This window comes from Phyllostomus hastatus, unplaced genomic scaffold (genome assembly GCF_019186645.2).
Source record: "Phyllostomus hastatus isolate PE091 unplaced genomic scaffold, TTU_PhHast_1.1 phas_contig_1, whole genome shotgun sequence".
In the NCBI taxonomy this organism is placed as follows: domain Eukaryota; kingdom Metazoa; phylum Chordata; class Mammalia; order Chiroptera; family Phyllostomidae; genus Phyllostomus; species Phyllostomus hastatus.
In genome coordinates this window covers 23,718,736-23,738,558 of record NW_025333498.1, presented here as the reverse complement: position 1 = coordinate 23,738,558, position 19,823 = coordinate 23,718,736, and the positions used below count along the sequence as shown (strand labels likewise).

The following is a 19,823-nucleotide window of genomic DNA, read 5'->3' as shown; positions in this document are numbered from 1 at the left end:
TAGAGTCTAAGTTTTATATATTTAATATTTTTCTCTAAAAGTATATTCCTGTTTCCCATGAATCACGTTCTAACTCTCTGCTCTTGAAATGTTGCTACTGGCAGATACTGAAATTAAATAAAAGAGAATTTTACTTACTTTCCTTGTTACTTTCAAAAGAAAAAGAATATTAGGCCAATTATTTTTCCCTCCTTCTATAGTAGATTATTTAAACATTTGACTGTTTTGTCTATACTCTTGAAAAAAACAAACTGATTCCCATAACTTCTACTTGATGTAGTACTATTCTTATTCTACAAACATAAGAATAATGTTTACCTTTATATCTCACTTGGTTTCCATAAAATGACAATTAAAATAACCTACTAAAGTATGAGCACCCTGAAGCCATGTGTCATTACCTTTGTTTTCCCAGCAGCCTGTAAAGTTTCTGGTATGTAAAAGGCATTCTCTAATTAACATTTAATGGATTACATTTGCATAGTCCTTTAGAGTTCAAAAAGGGCTTTAGAAATTTTTATGTTATTCAATTGTCCCCATCAGCAACCAAAGATCCTGGGACAATTATTTTCTAGCTGAATTCTTTGGCCTCCCATATGATGATACAACAGAAAATGCCATTTAGGAATCAAAATCAGAATAGTTATTAATGAAATAATTAAACATATGTGCAAACCATTGCACATACATTGATATGGTGATTAAGAGATTAAAAACTGTTATGCAACCATTAAAAAGATATCCATGCCTAAATGGAGGGCAGATCAACAATGAAAAAATAAATCTACATAACAGTAATTCTTACTTGTATCTTGAATATATGATTTCCAGTCAAACTCAGTGACAGTTTCATTTATAAGTGTGCCATTATAATCCACAGTTATATTCTTCTCTATACTATGCTCCTCCAGGGAAGCATTGGTGGGAGGCCATTGTATACATTTGTTCCATGAGGTTGCCCATGAACAGCTGCAGCCCGATCAGTGCGAACACACTCAGACAGAACACAGTCAGGATCATGACGTCGGAGAGCTTCTTCACCGACTGGATCAGGGCCCCCACGATGGTCTTCAGGCCTTAAAAAAAGAAAGGAGGCCATTACTATAAAGAATTAGAAGGTCTGAAAAAACAAAAGCCTCACACAATTTTCTTGGAAACATAGATTCCATGCACTTGTTGGAAAATGAATCCAATGTCAGTGAAAGAACAGCACTTTCACAATAGGCTGAAGGACTTATGGAGGTGACCTCCAGAAATGTAATGATCTACACAATGAAATGAAGATCCATATCCCAGTATGTTGGAGGGAAAATAATGGGAGATTCATGGTCTCCATGAAGCCTATATTAAGAGAGGCTCTTGTATCTCTCTTTTTCTAATGAAACTTGGCCCATTATTCATTAGAGTCAGTGTTATAACAGATTAACAGAATATATATTTTTGAATTCTTACTTATAAATAGGAAAGATTTTTATATACTGGGGAGTGGTTTGGAGTATAATTATACTTTATATAATAAAACTTCCATGCAGAGTCATGCTAGTCTTTATTATCTTATCCCCTTGTATTTTAGAGCAATATTAAGATTACATTGTATAGACACAGTCAGTCATCAATGACTACAATAAACTAGAAATTATTCAGCAAGGACGAGGCCTTGACTGGCTGGTTCAGTTGGTTAGAGCTAATCCTGATATGCCAAGGTTGTGGGTTTGATCTCTGGTCAGGGCACAGACGAGAAGTGACCAATGAATGTATCAATAAGTGGGACAACAAATCAATGTCTCTCTCTCTCCCTCCCCACTCCCTTCCCCTTGTCCCTTCCTCTCTCTTTTTCTCTAAAATAAAAATAAATAAATAGTAAATAAATAAAAATTAGGGATCAAATCCTTACAATTGATATAGAACATAAATGACATCTCTAAGTGTAAATCACACAGACTATTATTACAGCGTCTCATACAAGAAATTGTTAAACTTCAGGGCTGATGAAAATGTGAGACCATAAAAACATATGTCCCAATAATCAGAATTGTTTTCTTTGTAACACCTGATTCTTATTGTTATGATTTTAATCATTATGGTTCTGATATTCTGTGATGTTGAATATCAAGCAGAGAAGCTGTTGCTGAAAAACACATGATGGGTTTTAACCCATCTCTCACCTGGAATGACTGAAATTGTTTTCAGGGCTCGGAGAACTCTGAATGTTCTCAACGCTGAGACATTGCCCAGGTCCACGAACTCTGTCACATATCTGCAATGGGGAGTTCACACACAAACACAATACAAAGATACAAAGAAAGGATACAAAGAAAGAGATGGTACAAGGAGCCTTATGTTTTACACTAAACACTTCTTACCTGGAATTACAGAAATAGTTTTAAAAGCTCTCCAGACTCTGAAAGTTTGAAGAGCTGAAAAATTGCCTAGGCTTACAAATTCGGTTATATACCTGTAGAATTAAATCAGCATTATTCAAGATTTAAGCAGGATTCTATATATTTGCTTTGGTCTTTTATAAAGACCTCCTTTGTAAGTAGCAATTTAAAAATTAGAATTTATTTGCTATGGTTTTCCTTACATAATTTAATGCCTTTAATTAGATGTAAACTTCAGAAAGCACATAATCTTGTTGCCATTATGAAAAGCTATACAGTCAGCATCATGTGTAATTTAGGAGAATTAAGTAAAAAAGGAAAGAAACCTCTGGCTATAGTTTCAAGGTTTCAGTTAGAAAAAAAATGCATAAAATAATCCAAGAGAAATTTCGGCATGACTATTTTCCCAGTGTAGCTCTGAAGTCAAAGTCGGTAGGCAAATTAAGGACAATATTTTATGAGGGTCCAATGATGCCCCTGCCATTCCTGCTATTTTATTCTCAGAAAACAATAATCTCAATATGCCTTCTTTGAAACCGTGGTCAGAGGGAACGGTGAAGAACTGGCCTGCATGACTAAATGAGGAATCAGCATGAGACAGGCAGCATTTGGAACCCTGAGTACACCAGCTGTGCTTCTCCTCCTGCCCACCTCATCACACCTCTTTGAGGCTAAAGAAGTTAGCTCCTCAAAGAATGATGAGGGCAAGTGGTGTGACCTTCTATTCCTTTCCTGACTTTCTTCTTCCTTGGGGGAGTTCACCATGAGAAAAAAGGTGGTTGGGGAGTGGACAGGGATGAAGATGTTGGGCACATACTGAGTGTACCTGGAAGGGAGGTAAGAATAAGAAGGTTTGTGTTTATGTTGAGAGTGAAGAAAGAGAAGATGATAATTATAAAGGGAAAGAAGAGAGAAAAGGAATCATTTTAGAAATAGAAAATGGCAGAGGGAGTATGTTTGTTTATAGGTCTTAAAATTATTTGCTGATGAAATAAAAATTTAATATATTAAATATCTTATTTTTCCTATTAATATGATTTGTCAGAACCAAGTGCCAGCAGATCTTTACTTTTTATTGTTCTTTCAATCTAATGAAAGAAGATGGAGAGGGTGTGTACTTTGGGTAAGGCCAATGAAAATTTGTGCATCAGCAAAGATGCTTGTGCCTGTATTTTTTAAAATCCATTTTCACAGATGTGTTAGGAATGCATATTTGATTTCATATTAAGGTGTACGTGTGTGTTGAAAAAGCAGCATGTGTGAAATTTGCTGACAGGTGTTTGCTACATGTGAAAATTGTAATTTCAACTGCTGCAGAGTTTATGTCAAAGTGAAATGCCACTTTGACCTCTGTTGTACTAAACTAAAATCCAAAGCTTAAATGTAGAAAGCACACTAAAATATTCTACAGTTCAAGTAAGCTTATTCTTCCAAAGGATAAGCATGCACAGAAAGCCGAAATAAACTCCTTTGGAGTTTTAAAAAAGGCACTTACGCGAACGTAATGACAGTAAAATCGAGCCAGTTCCATGGGTCCCGAAGGAAAGTGAAGTCTTCTATACAGAAGCCCCTTGCAATAATTTTTATAAGTGACTCAAATGTATATATTCCTGTGAAGGTGTACCTGGAGACAGTATCCAACAAGAATTGATAAAAGAATAATTTTATTTCATAACATATTAATTTCTTTTCACTCTCTTGGTGAATAGATGAATATTGTAAAATGAATCTACGTGGGTTGATGTTATTTTCATAGAAATAAAATATAGCTTTAAATCTCAATTCAACTCTCTACCACACAAGGAGTGTCCTGATGGCAGAGTGAGAAACAAATGCTGTATAAAATCTAGGCGGCTCCTGTCTGACACGTCTTAGCATTGACATAAATGAAAAGGTCTCCTGAGAATTATCTAGTACATTCAAGTGATGGAGTGGCCATTTCTATAATATTGCAGAGGCATAAAACAATTTTCCTTTAGAAGGTAAAAAACTCAATTTCAACCATGTTTTATGAATGAGAAAACAATGACAAATTAGCCAGTCTTTATTTTTCTCTTTCCACAAGACAGGTTAATTTACCTGGAAAAATATTTTGTTAATGGATGGATCTGGAGAGTATTATGCTAAGTAAAATAAGCCAGGCGGTGAAAGACAAATACCATATGATCTCACCTATAATTGGAACCAAATCAACAAAACAAACAAGTGAGCAAAATAGAACCAGAGTCATTGAAATTAAGAACAAACAGACAGTAACTTGAGGGGAGGTAGAAGGGGGTCAGGGGGGGAGTAGAGGAAGGGTCATCAAGGAACATGTATAAAGGACACATGGACAAAGCCAAGGTGGGGTAGGATTGGGAGGTGGGGATGCGTGGGTGGGTTGGGAATGATGGGAGGGGGGTGGAGACAACTGTACTTGAGCAACAATAAAAAAAGAAAAAATCAAAGGGGATAATTCTAGAGTCACGAGATATGAAAATTTAATTTAGAATGAAATAGTAGGCTAATGTGGATGTTTCCAAAGTTTATATCTTTTATTCAGAAGTTGGAAAACAAAGTCACAAAAACCAGGGTGACTCAAGACCCATGGGTCTCCATGTTAACTTCGATACTTTAGGTATTCTTTGGGTATAATTTTCTTTCCTTCATGATCTCTGTCCCTTTTCTGATTGGCTCCAATCTGGAACAGTCCATGAACTGACGAAGCTCTTGGAAGTAGCCATGGGTTGTAGTTTTACAGGTCGACAGCTGCAGAGTAGCAGTGGTTACAACATGGGTAGTGTGAGCGGCCCCAGCAGCTCATCACAAACCTGGACCGGCCACTCTCCAAGGAGTCCCACAACAAGGCCTGTATGTAGTCAAGAATGCTTCCGGTTTCTGAAAATGCTACCCTTTCACCTCAGTAAATTTTACCCCCCGTCTATTGAATTTTCAATTTCTAAAATCTCAACTGTTGGGATATTTTTTCTGCAAATGTTTTTGGTGACTACTATGCTTGAAATGGATACAGGTATAACTTGAATAGGATGTGGCTGGTGCAGGGGAAAACTTTATGACACTCAACACTGTCTTCTTATGGCATGTGTAAACTGCCCCTGTAAATTCTTAACTTACTGAGTTTACCTGAAATTTATCAGAAACCAAGGTCTACTACATTGGCCCTTTGCTGCAATTGCTTTCATCGTATTTGCTTCAGCCACCGTGGATCCTAAAGGAAAAGTGTAAGTGTCCAAGCACAGTGAGCTTCCGGTAACCACCACGTACAGGAAAAGGAGAGGAGATATTAGACTCAACACGAATAGGCCTGAGTGTCAATGGGTATCATCTTCCTGCTTTGTAATTGTGTCTGGAAATGGACTTAATAAATACGATCTTTGGTTTTATTTAGAAGGTATATTAAGACATTGCTTCAAAATCCTAAATATGTATGTTATATATCTCTGTATATCTATCTATCACACACACACAAACACACACACACACATATAGTCACATAGTAGGTAGTTTAAAATATAAGTTGAACTTACTCTACATTCTTTGTCCAGTCTGGAGGGTTACTCATTGTCATAAACACACAGTTGGTCAAAATAGTGCACATAATGAGCATGCTGAATAATGTGAGTTATTGTTAAGGAACACACACAAAAATCCAAGTCCATGTATTATATTATATAAAACTAACATTTGAAATGCAGTCTAGCTGGGGCTCAGTGACAAAAACACTGTGGGCAAGTCATCTAACCTTTTTAAATTTTTGTTTTGTCATTGGTAAAATGTGATAGTAGTATCAGCCTTACAGAGTAGCAGAGTAGTGATACAGATTAAATGAGATCATGTACAAGAAAGCTTTATATAAGTACAAAGTGTTGCTTTTGCTACTATTATTAAATCAATATATTTACACCCTCCCCCCCGGCCCCCCGAGAACTTGAGTGGGAAGAATGCGCAATCTGGAGTCACACCGTTTTTGAGCAGAGGTTGACTGAAGCCAATTCAAGTGATTAAAACAGGGAATTGTTGAAGAGGGCACATACCTGCAATATTGTGATTTCTTAAATACATGTTATATAATATAGTTCGATACATTAAAAATTTATGTACAAAGTGCAGCATGACGCTAAGTGTTGGGTTGCTCTATTATGACTGAATTTTTTTAAGTTTAGCAGCATTGCATATGATTAAAAATGAATACTCGTGAAGGCCAGGACTTAATATGATGTAGCCATAATTAAAATTCAGCTTAAAAGTGGTCCTGGGCAAATCACTCAGGCTCTCTATGCCACGAAATCTTCTTATGCCTCCACTGACTTTTACACAATGGAGTTAATTTTTTATCGACCTAATGAGCTAGAGACCTCATTAATTTGAGGTGCAAATTAAATAATTTAATATTAAGTACTTGGAACAGGCCTGTATATTGGTAGATCTGATCTATGTGTAGCTAAAACAAATGACTAAGACATTAAAAAAATTATAGAGCTAAAATGGACCTTGAAAAACAAACAGTGTAATCATTATATTTTAGAAATAAGAAAAATAAGGCCTAAACCCTAGAGAACTTAGGTAGCTTGGCCAAGGACTAGAACACAGGTTTCCTATGTTCATATTCAGTGTTCTTTCTATTACAGTTTATTACCAGAACAAGAATTTTCACCAACAAAAAAGGGAAGTTTCCATCAAATGACCACATGATGGCACTAGAAACAAAAACTGGGATAAGGAAACCTCCTTACAGGTAAAAATGCTGAACATACAATTTTTATGTTTCAAATCTCTTAATAATAACATATTTATACCACTAAGGAATTTCTTGTAATCAGTTTAAAAATAGAGTGGCCTTTTAAGTTTTATAATCCTGTTTTAAAAAATCATGTAGTATGAGTTTATTATTATTATACAAGTATTTCTACATTTATTATTGCCAAAGCCATCAAGTGAGATCATCAGAAATGAAGTTTTTGCAAATGAATATGAACAGATGAAGTTAGTTGCAAAGTCTTTTTTTTTCTTTAACAGCATGGGAATCATGACACTATATCCCTAAAGACCATTTGGAAATATAATCTAAACTTCATCCATTCACTTCCATAGTCTTTACTAAAAAGTAATTAGTTCTGCAAGGCAGCGTCATAATTCCATAACTTAAATTAGAAATTCAGCCAATATCCCAGTATTTTCTTCGATTTCATTAAGAAAGTTCAAGAATTAGCTAAGTATTGGTCAAGCACCCTGACCATCTTTCATGGAAAATATGCTTAAAGGTTATTCTAAGGTACACTAAAATGTTCTTTATTATAGATATGTCTAAACTTGGCTCTGGAAGTAGATTTCTTTGTTATGTTATTCTTTGCTGCAAATTCCTCATAATACAAACTGTGTACACAGATGGTGAAGATAAATATAGTTATACTAGATTTGTAGAACTCAATACATACAAGTATATAGTATTAGAAAGATATATGTAGACATATAATGTTAAGGCTTTGTAAGTTTCAGTAACATCTACTGACTAATAGACTTTAAGAATATGGCTTATAAAAAAGAGTAAGGCTTATAAGACAAAAGTAGATACAAAATTAGAGTGACAAAAGGCATAAAATATGTATATGTCCCAACTTAATTTTATATTTAGCTACAAAGCACTTATAGATTATGAACAAATAGTTAATATTGATCACTTGAAAAGGATATGAATGTACCAAAATCTTAATAGCTATTTTCCTAAGAGGATTGAAGGGAGTTAAAATGTACAGGGCAGAGGTGGCACTGAACCGGAAGATGGCCTTCCCTTTATTCAATACTATAAAAGTCTGTAAGATAGGAACACAACATAGAAGTATAAAAGTATAAACCATTTAAACTCTATTGCCTACTTTCTGTTATTTGTCACAATGAATTTTTCCAATGTTACGACTTTTGACGTGCACCATGAAGACAAACTGCCACACTTTCTCTTCCTCACCTGAGAAGACATCTAAAGGTGTCACTTACCTTTTACCCAATGGTGACTGCAATTTCATGATGCATAAGACATCTGGCCAAGAGAATTTATTTCCTTAATATTTTAAATATCTAGGCTAAATGAATGTCTTAAATGGGTAAATATTTAATTTCACTCTAAAAATACTGACACTAAATTCCATTTATAGTGATTTCAGCCTTTCCAATTCAAATACCTTGAAAATTAATTCTGTGAAATGCAAAAAATCATTCAACAAAACTAATACTTTAAAGAAATACCTGTTCTTTTACCATTTATGCTTATAAAATAAACATAGTCACTCTATTTGTAATAGGAAACAGAAACAGCCACCATCAAACCTACACTTGGGTTAGATGGATATAATCCAATCATTGATTTTTGGAGTCCAAGTTCCCCAGGGAGTATCTGTTGACCAGGAGTGCTAAATTCTGTACTGGGATTTCTGAGTTAGCTGACACATTGAATTCTGATCCCAACTGACTGCCTGTTTCCTCCAGTGCTTTCTTAGCACAGAGGAAAAGCTCAAAGCCCTGTAGAACCTAGGATTCATGAATGTGAATGAAATTGCATTCTACAAATTAGGTATATTTAAGAGCAATTAGCAGTATGCAGACAAAAAGTAAAGAAGCAACATATGATAGCATATGAAGGATTCTGGTTCAGTGTTTCTTAAGATGTTTGCTTATAATCACACAGAGTTAGGGGTGAGGAAAGCAATTTTCTTGTGAAGAATGCTTCATAGGAAGCATTCAGTGAGATCTTCACACTTTTAAATTGATATTCACCCACTCTTCAAAAGGTTTGTCTTTTGGCCTTAGGATGCATATCTGCAGATCCCATCATGACATGGCGAGCATTAACTTTATGTTTACTTTCTACTAAGTATATTTGATAAGGGTTTCTTCTCTACACATTGTCTTCAGGGCATTAAAAAGTACTCATTTCTTTACCCTCTACCCTGAGTGTTTTCTAAACTAAAGTAGAGTAATCACTGCAAAACATTGACTGGGTTGCTGTTTGAAAACAGCATTTCCTGTCTGGTGTGTGTAAAGTGCCCAGAACCAGGGCTGTGAGAATCTGGTCGCCCATCTGGGGCTGGTGTCCAAGGTATTGCTGGTCTGTGACAAGACAGTGCAAGTACTTAGAAAGTCATAAGTCAATTTAACAAACTAATTTTATATCTGTTGAATGCAATAATAAAAAGGCGGTGCATTTTATAGGTCTGTTTTTCAATTTCCTAGCAATTAATTTTATTGTGTTTTAGAACGATGGTGACCTCATGGGCACAAGAGTGTCTGTGGTTCAGAATGTTAAAAACCAAACCAAACCAAACCGAACAAAAATCATGTATATCAAGTCCATTGTAGGAGAGAACAATCACTTCTGTCTATAGTACCTAGCCCCCTTTTATCCTGATTCATTCAATGCTCCTGTCCCTAAATGACATTATCAGATTATCCTAGAACATGAACAGACTTGTGCAGTGCCGATGCCTTTGCCTCAGAGAGTACATGCATACAAGGACACAAAAAGGTCCTGGATGAGCTAATTCAGGATTGAGTACGGTCCACCTTGCAAACCTGCAGCATATGCTTCCTTTCTCAGAAAGCATGCCAAGTAAAACCTGATAGAAATATTGGAAGCTAAGAATGGAAGAGCCGATAGAAATATAATCTAGCATATAGATTTTAAAAATAAGAATCTCCTTATATCAAATAATATTACTAGTTAATTTTGAAGTAGATACTAGTGATTCAAAAAGATATTGAGAGTGAAATTACAATTCATAGGTGGCCTAAATCATCGGCTTGGGGTAAGGGGGATTATGAAGCTACTGATTATAGCTCAGTGGACAAGGACAAATCACCTGACTCATCCTAAGGACATGGGACCATGTGCAGAAGAGATCACCTGTGACTCTGGCTATGTGCACCTTCCAGCCCAAAGGAAGAAGGAAGTGGGTGGTGAGAAGGGTGGCAAAGTTTTAGGCGAGGCTGTGGAGACCAAAAGAGGGAGTAAAAAAGAGAAAAATGCTGCCCTGAGGACTAAAACAGAAAAGAAGCAAGATTCAGAAACTGAACAGAGAGGAGCCCAAAACAGGAGTACACAGGTCTGGAACCATTAAGGTGAATTGAACGAAAGCCACTGTGCCCCCGAAGCTGCTAATGCTCCAAGTCCTTTCACACGGAGGATTTAATACTTGGACACAACAGTTAAAGACAAATGGCATAATTTTCAATTGTTCCAGTGTTGGAAACTCTCACTGAATTTAGGTTTTATTCCCTTTATTTATTTATAAAATTCAAAATGTATGAAAGATAATTATTTTTAATAATATTTACAAGAAATATGTGTATGTTGTATAGGTGCTTGCAATTTGAATTTATAATGGAATTAATAAGGTTTTACTGTACACCAATGTTTATTATGTTTTAATTTTTCACAAGACATACAAATGGCCAAGGCATCCTAGCTAGAGCTTTCCAGGGAGTTGAGAATAAGAACATTAGGTGAGCATTTCAGAGAATTTTCTCTTTGAGGACTCCTCCACTTTTCACAGGTTAAAACATACATACTTTGTTTTGCTGAGTATAATTGCACACTTTTTGCCCAAATTTTTGAGGGAAACATAAGGATGCACATTATACACAAGCAGTACCCGAAATACCTTATGCCTGTTCTTGTGTTGTAATATTTGTTACATAAAATTTCTTGTACCATAATATGTTAAAAAATAAATGCTAAAATTCTTTTATAATACAAAAAACAAATATCTAAATATAAATTAAAAAATGAACTAAAAAATTAAAACAAAGGAGGTTTTGCCTGAAAGTTTGGACCAGAAACATGGGTGTGCATTATATATGGCACTTATCAAAAAACTCCAAAAATATTGCTTTAAAGTATTTATGGGTTTATTTTAAACAGCCTTTGAATAAAGCAGATTTATTCAGCAATCTAATACACAGAATCTTTCATGTTACATTTGTATTTAAGTTCCATTTAGAACTTCAAGTTTACTTTTTGCAACTGATTTGATTTCTATTTCCTCATCTCTGTATCTATCCTTATAGTTGATTGCATGTTCAAGAAGCCAAGTATTTCATTTATAAGTGCTAAAAATTAAGGAAAGGTACTTTCTCCCAAGGACTTAGATACATATTTCTCCAAATAATGGTATTAATGGTATTGAAGGAAAAAGACAGAGGGGAATACTGTTCACTTACAAGTAGTCAAATAATGCTAGAATTTTCAAACATATAAACAGATACTTGCCTTCCCCATTTAACAAATAAGAAAAGGCTCTAAGTAGGAAGAATTCAAAGACTAGTGAAGATGTTATGTACCTCAAGCTGTATAAACAAATACAGTGTGGAACAAAAGTAGGTATACAGTTGTGAGTATATGAAACAAAGTTGATTCTTGTGTTATTACTTATTAATTATTATACTGTTTTCCATATGAACAACTATAAACCTACTTTTGCCCCATCCTGTATTATATAACTTTAAGCAAATCAAGATTTATAAGCTGTCCAACTGAGTGTGAATTTTTTTACTTTTTCTGCTCATTTTTTTATTGTGTTAAACTACATAACATAAAATTTACCATCTTAACCATTTCTAAACATATATCTCAGTAGCTGATCTTTTTTACAGAATGCATTGAAGGGCTTATTACAGTGAAGTGTCTTGACATCCTTTAAATCTAAATTAATTCTACAAAAATTTCATTAACACAACTCAGGATAATCTTTATTGCCTGAAGTCACTTCACAATGAAAGAAAACGTTCAAAATTGGTGGGGAGGAGAAAAGTCATCTAGCTTGAAAGTGGCTTCTCTATAGTCCAAGGCTGTAGGAAATTCATGAAATCACTTCAACATGTGAATAATTTTGTGCCTGAGAACAAATTTCAAAACATAGTATTGTGAATTAATTAGAAAAATGAGATTCTATAAGTGAAATATCACTTTAAAATACATTTGTAGGAACACAGTCTTTATGTATATAGAGGGTCCGTCCGGCAGAAGCAATGAATGTGGTTGGTAGGGGACACAAATGGCTCGCTTGAGATGGGCAGCAATCTGAACGTTTCACCTAAAATGTCACATGGTGTGCTTGAGTGTGATATTGTTATGTCACAGAGTTACATGCTCATGATTTTGTAATAAAAGATTTGTATGCAATAAAGTAGGGGCATTATTTGTGCTGGGCCCTGTATATTAGATATTGGTCAAGTTTGTCATTTATCTCTTCATATGTAGTCACCAAATGAAAGCAACATGTGTCGAGCCCTATATAATATTAATAATAATAAGCTGCTAACATGTATGAGCACTGCAGATACCTGGGAAGTAGCAGGGAACTAGTTTTAGGTCCAATTTTCAATTTAATGATTTCAATGCAAAAGACGTGTTTTGTTTAGCACAAGTTTCACATGGCTCCATGCTACGGTATATAGGGAAACAAAGACATGCAAGTCATTGCTCCAAGAAGCTTATAAACTAGCGGATGTTCCACTATCTCTACTAATAGAATACAGTCTAGAAGGATAGGTGAAGGGTTTACCTAGATCAAAGCTGTTTAAAACAAATATGTGAACTAAAAATCTGAACCATGTACGCGATTTTAAATATTTTAATAACCACGTTTTAAAAACGTAAAAACAAGCAGGTGAAATTAATTTTAATAATCTTTTCTTTAATCCAATCCAATTTCCTAAATGTTACCATTTAGGGATGAAATCAATGTTGCAAATATTGAGACATTTTACATCCTTTTTATACAATCCTAAGTCTTCAGGTGTGCACTCGCCGCATTTTATGCCCAGGAGCCACACCTGGCTGTGTCTGCTATACTGGGCAGCACAGGCCTAGACGTAAACCATTTGTTGTACCATGAGGTCTGACTCTCTTCAGCAAGATTGCCAGGTAAAATATCATTTCTCACTCTAAGGCCAAATCAAGAGAAACAGGTAAACACCTCCAGTAGTCAACAGCTTAATAACCTGTAAGGAAACGATGGGAAAATATAAGTAGGATTTGTTTTACTTATGTAGTTATTAAGAGTGCAGACTTTGGAATTGGATGCCTGGTTCAAAATCTGGCTCTGGTGCCTTCCAGCAGTGAAATTCTAGACAAGTTACCTGACTTCCCTGTGACTCATTTGCCTGTTTTGAAAAAATGTGAATAGGTGTATGTAGCTCTCAATGTTGTGATTTCAGTCCTGTAGAGATTCTTATGCCTAGCTATTTTGCATTTTAAAAAATAACTCAGGTGATTCTGCAATAGCAGGGCCGTAAATCTGTTTTGGTTAACTAGTGATTTTTTTAGATGCCCAAATTATCAATAATTATGCTGTACATGTGGATTAAGTGGCAAAAGCTGTAACAGAGAAAGGTTCACAGTGATCATGAACAATAGAAAAATACAGAACACATTTTTGGTATTAAAAGTATGCCTTTGCTTTAAAATTTAAAACAAACAATTTTCAACCTGTGTATACACTGTGTTCCAAAAATGCTATTTGTAAGTCAATTGTTTAGAATTTTGAACACATTTTCCCACAACAGAGTACTAGGTTGGGATGCAAGGTATACCTCTATTCCCTTGATGGTGCCCTGGCATTGGAAGTAGGAGAATTCCCTGGCTCTGGCTCCTGCCAGAAGTGGGATCAAACCTTTTCCAGGTCCAGGCTGCTGGCTTAAGAAGAGGTTCCAGCAGGGAGGTGTAGAGTAAGAGTTGTGTGGCAGGAAGAGAGATGCTTCAGAGCTTTGGGTGTAAAGCACTGCATAAAAAGTCAAGAGATTCCTATCATTACATATCTCTGGGGAGATTTCTCATATTGAGGAAATTCCACGGCATCTAATTCTATTTTTTTCCTGTGGGCTCTTGAAATGGTCTCACCTACTTCCTTGCCTGTTTGTCTTAACCTGTAGATTCAAGCCAAGATTTCCCTCCTTTTCTGGCTCACTAAAGGATGGAAAGTTTTCTCCCAGGTTCTCTACCTGACACTGAAGTGAGCATGTAACATGAAAAAGACTTTTTTTTACTCTCCTAGTCTCTTTCTGTTTTTCCCTTTAGACTAAGGATAATCAACCTGAAAAACAACCAGTGGCATTTGTCTGCCTGGGGCCCACCAAGCTTTAATCTACAGCCTTCACCTCATTACACATATGGTCTTTAAGCCAGCAATCAGAAATCAAAATGCTCACAGAGGCTAGGCACCTGCCAATTTTTGGTATGTGAATTAGAAATCCTAAACATGCATGTTTATGTGTGTGCATGTATGACTGTGTGTTCACAAGCTCCAGATTTATAAATCTGAGATACTGATTTAAAATGTTAAGCAATATTGCATGGGTCAACAAAGTGTTGCCTGGGGGCTGTATGCCTCACAGTCAGTTATTTTCTTTGCTCTAAGCTCCTGCAAAGGGGAAGAGTTGGTGCCCAGAGAAGAGTCTGTAAAACTGCTGTCCCTGGCCTGTAGCTGAGTGAAGTAGTGGGGGTGTGGCCAGTGCAGGAATTGACCCCATAGGAGGTGCCAGCAGGGCTCTCACCAGCCAGGGGTGCTGATGCCTCTGCCTCTGTCTACCTCAGAGAGAGGAAAAACCATAACCATAGGTGAAATGATCAAGTCTGGGGATTAAATATTTCTCAACTCTGTATCTTATCCCATACCACGGTGTGGTATTACATGTTCAGTTAACTTGCCATTGACTGGAAAAACTATTTTGAGTTCCAGTTTTAGTGCAGACATGTGTGAGAAGTTTGAGCTAATTATTCCATGTCGATTTCTACATCTGAAGGGAGAATAAATATAATAGTAGTAACATCAGGCTTGTTTTGAGGATTAAATGAATTAAAACATGTGATGCTCTTAATAAATTCTAAAATGTCATGTAAATACAAGAGTTAAATGATTAAAAATGTGTGTCTCTCTGGTTTTCAAATACATAGTACACATATGAACATTTCCATATCTGATAGCAGTGCCAGTTTTCCAATTGGAACTTTCCTGTTCAATACATTTCCTCCCAAATTCCACATTTAGAAAACAAGGCCATTGGCTTATTCCCTCTGATATTAAATGTCACACCTCCAAAATAGATTCCAATCCCATCGATTATTCTCCATCTTCATTGTCAAACATCTAGACCAAGTATCCAGAAAGACTCCTAATTTGATCTTTTAAAATGTAAAGTAGACCATGACACTCCTTCACCCAAAGCCTTCTGACAATTCAATTTGCCCTTAAGCTTCAAACTCTTTAAGATGTACTAAATGGGGCCTTCTACCTGGCCCTGGGCCGACCTCCCAACCTCATCCTGTGCTCTTTTTCCTTAGTACAGTCCAGCTACATTACATATTATCTGATAGCCTGCTTGTTCTCTTTCCCTGGGAGATTGTTCTTTCTCTTCTCCTTTCTGTCCTTCAGATCCCAATGTGAATACCATTTCTTTAACAGAGGTGCACAACTAAAGTTTTCTGAATCTATCCTCTTTGGGGGAAAAAAAAGCGCTTATACAACTAGAATCCAGTGGCAAATGTAATTTTCTAATTATTTTAGAGGCTGATCCAGACCCACTGAGTCTCTAAGGTTTTAGTTTTAACAATATCAGGTGATGCTCCGTGGATCAGAAATAGTGAACTGACAAGTCAGCTTTGGGAAACACTGCCAGCCTGAGAGAAAAAGAGTACAACTAGCAAAGCGGCATGAACAGAGGTTGGGGAAAGCAGTAACAGGCTAATTTAGATTCTGTCACTGGCTTTCTTTTCCACTGGTATCATTAACCCGACTTCAGACTCAAAGTAGCATGGCAATGGGCCATGGAAGCTGACAGATCAGATTTTCAATCTAGTCTCTGCTACTTAATAGCTTTGTGATCTTAGGCAAATTACCTCACCTCAGTTTCATTAGTGTTAAATATAGACAAATGCTACCTTGGAAGGACATATGAATTAAATAAGAACTGTAAATACCCTGATGCATGGTATATAGAATACGAGCTATTGTTTTTGCCTGCTTAGCATACCTTGTTTAACAGTCTCCATCTCTTTCTTTTAGAAAAACCACTGCCCTGGTGTCTGTCCTTGTGGAGCTGACCTCACCACTTGGCAACACAGGTCAATGTGTGACACTGCTCTGGCTAGTGAGACCATCACAAAAACCCTTGGCCATGATTGGTTCAGAGGAGGCCATGTGACCTAATTAGAACAAATTCCAGGTCATTTATTAGAGCTTTGGAAGAAAAAGTGGAGTTACTGGGCTGTAGGATGTTAGTTTGGTGCTGTTGGTGGCTATTTTTGCTGTCCTGTGGGAAGTGCCAGCCTACGAATGCAGCTAGCATAGGGGAAAGGAGAACCCAAAATGGAAAAGGACTGTGTCCTGATGATGCTGTTGTAGGTACTAAATCCTTGGATGTTAAAATCAGATTTAGCCTACACATTTCTTTCTTTCTTTTTTAAACTGGTTTCTGTTGCATTTTGGTCACTTGAACTTGAATAGTTTCTTACTAATATATCAGACACTCAATATATACTAACCAGTATTTTATCACCGATATCATCATCTTGGGATTGTTTCTGAGACAGAGGCTTAGAGGTCACAAAAAATGGGGCTTAAGGAAGAAATGATGGCTGGGAAGGTGAAAGATCTGGAAGTCAACTATACTGTCTTGAATGTCAGGGAGAAACCAGGTGACTGTTGAATCTAGAGGAGTTAATATGCAAAGAAAAATGATAAATTGGGGACTGACCATATGAAAATTCACAGAATCATAAACCTTTAATTACTATCTACTTTCTTGATTTTTTATAAATTACTTTTGCAAGAAAAATTCCCTAAACCCAATTTAACACAAGGCAAATTACTCTCCCTTCAATATAACAGCAAAAATTCCTCTAGCAATGACAGACCAGGCACAAATTTAAGAGGAAGTATGCATCTTCGTAAAAAAGAGCTGAAAAAGTCCTGGCCAGTGTGGCTCAGTTGGTTGGAGCATTGTCCTGTACACCAAAAGTTTAGAGGTTTGATCCTTGGTCAGGGGACATCCCTATACACTGAAAGTCTGTAGGCTTTATCCCTTGTCAGGGTGCAAGCAGGGGGCAAGGCAACCAATCTATGTTTGCCTTCACATCTCTCTCTCTCTCTCTCTCTCTCTCTCTCTCCCTCCTTCCTCTCTCACTAAAATCAATAAACATTTTAACAATGGTAAAAGAGCAAATAAATTGTTTTTGAATGGTCCATGAGACAATCAAGGAAAAGGTACATTTTGAAATGATACATTTCTACATTCCATAATTAACAAACACCCATTCTCACTACAGATCTAAAATACCTCATTGTATGTCCAGCACCCTGTCACACTGTCACACTGTCAAAGGATATTCCCTTCCATGGTACTAGTAATCATCTGTAATTTTAAGAAGAATATCAGAAGGGAGAAGTTTTCTGTAATAGAGAATGGGAATGCATAGCCAAATGGCACAAAATCACCCTAAGCTATGAAAGGTAACTGAAAAAAAAGTCCCATAAGGAAAAAAGTCCCATAAGGAAAAAAAACGGTTCATTCACAAGTTAAATGTGCCTTGCCACACAACTAAAGTAAATAAACAAGCAAAAGGAACCCCACCTTGAATGGTGTTCCAAAGACCACTGGACCAGAGCTCATGTGGTATGTAAAATTGTATGACAGTATTCCAGTAGTGCTATTTTATTCCTTAGTTCTTACCTTGGACTTCTAAAGGCTTCAAGCACCTGAGGGTCTAGAAAGCTCCTAAAGCTTCTGTGCACCAGGAATGCTCAGGAGAAAGTTGCTACTATTGCTTTGGTTAATACTACTGATCATGGATTAAACTAGTTTAACAATTTTAGTAGAGTTTTTAACATTATATAATTTGCACATTTTAAACTGGGGCAAAGAAGATAAAAATATGTGGGCATACGCCATCTGGAAATACAACATTGGCAGTGACATTTGCATAAGCACAGTGCCATTGTCTTTGTAGAAGATCACAGAGAACTTAGTGTCGTTTCTATTCCTTACACATAAATGCCAAATATATCTACTTGATATATATTCCTTACATATGTACTTTAATCTAAAGTACAACAAAAAGAATAGATTTTGCAACCATTTTTATAGTAATCTTGCTTTGTTTAATTCTATATATTATTAAGAAAGAAACTAGAGGCTTTTTATGTAGATACAAATGACTAATTAATTATTGTACTTGAGTAAAACCTTAGGAAGGTCGCTGGTCTAACTGATGTTGGCATATTCCAGCTCACTCAGGCAATACAACCCACATCCTCAATATCAGTAATAGTGGGAAATCTCATTCTAAGAAGCGTTTTCTCTGGTGACATTTCTACCGTTTGGCCCTACAGCTATGCTGGAGTGCTGTGCATGTGTACTGCCCCATTTCAATGAAGATCACCCTGCGAATCTCAGATACTTGAGTCCCTAAAATAAAATTAGTCATCAATTATGAAAAGAAAAATTTATTGTTTTTAAAAGGTTATTTTGCTAAGAATTCCAACTTTAATCGGAGCAAGCTAATTCAGAATTTAAGACTATTACTTCAAAATGAAATACTCCAATTATGAAAGAAAATTTAAGACTAGGAAACTAAGTACAAACAACTAGGGAAAGTTTTAAAATATGATAATGCAAAAGAATGAAATTTTAAGCACGTAGTTCAATCAGGTGTCTTAAGCATGCCATATTAGTTTTGAAGGACTTCAGTCCTGCAAAAAGTTCCATTTACATTGCTGTTGAATGACTTACGTTTGAAGACTCCTTTGATGTCAGCTCAATGTGAAAGCAATGGATGTGCCTTACCTTGGGGAAAACTTCCTGATAACAATATTTTTCTTATCAGGTTGTTCTACTTGCACACTATGATTTGCTCCAAAATGCCAGCGTGTCTTTCCTTTCTCATACAATGTGCATTTGAAGATAAGGATAGAAGATGTTAATAGCAAGTTTGAATGTGAACCTAACAAAGTTTATAAAGGTTGTGTTAGCACAAGAATCTGGCTGACTAGTCATTCTATCAGAGATGGTCTTTAGCACTGTTTTAAGGATTTTCTTTTAAATATTAAAGGGGTTTGTATAAGTCTGTCTTTCCATCTACCTTTACATCCTTTTGTATCATTCATTATGAACTAATCGTTTTGTTTTGGGAAATCTTCTCAAGATAACAACTTTTATTAGTCTGAATACTCTTTAATTTAAAGGAAAAGATTGATTAGATGATCTGGTTTTCACATGAAGAATCACTGTTCTTATCAATATGCATTAGTTTGGTCTTTCTCAAAGCATCCATTTACTGTTTCACAAATAAGACATAGCACATGAGCTGGGATGCTAGACTCCAGCCCTGTTTGATGAAGACTCGAGTGGCTTTGACGATCTTCAGATGGAGTTTACTGCTGGAGAGATGGGGCTGGG

At 36.1% G+C, this 19,823-nt stretch overlaps 1 protein-coding gene across 1 annotated transcript in view; it reads right to left on the bottom strand.

The window, feature by feature from the left end:
• LOC123827779 (sodium channel protein type 1 subunit alpha-like) overlaps positions 1-19,823 on the bottom strand; it is a 112,217-nt gene that overhangs the window by 54,608 nt on the left and 37,786 nt on the right. Inside the window, 6 exon segments of the mRNA XM_045852276.1 lie at positions 806-944; positions 946-1,076; positions 2,166-2,257; positions 3,877-4,005; positions 5,909-5,998; positions 8,073-8,191. Of these exon segments, the coding sequence (XP_045708232.1) occupies positions 806-944; positions 946-1,076; positions 2,166-2,257; positions 3,877-4,005; positions 5,909-5,998; positions 8,073-8,191 (700 nt within the window).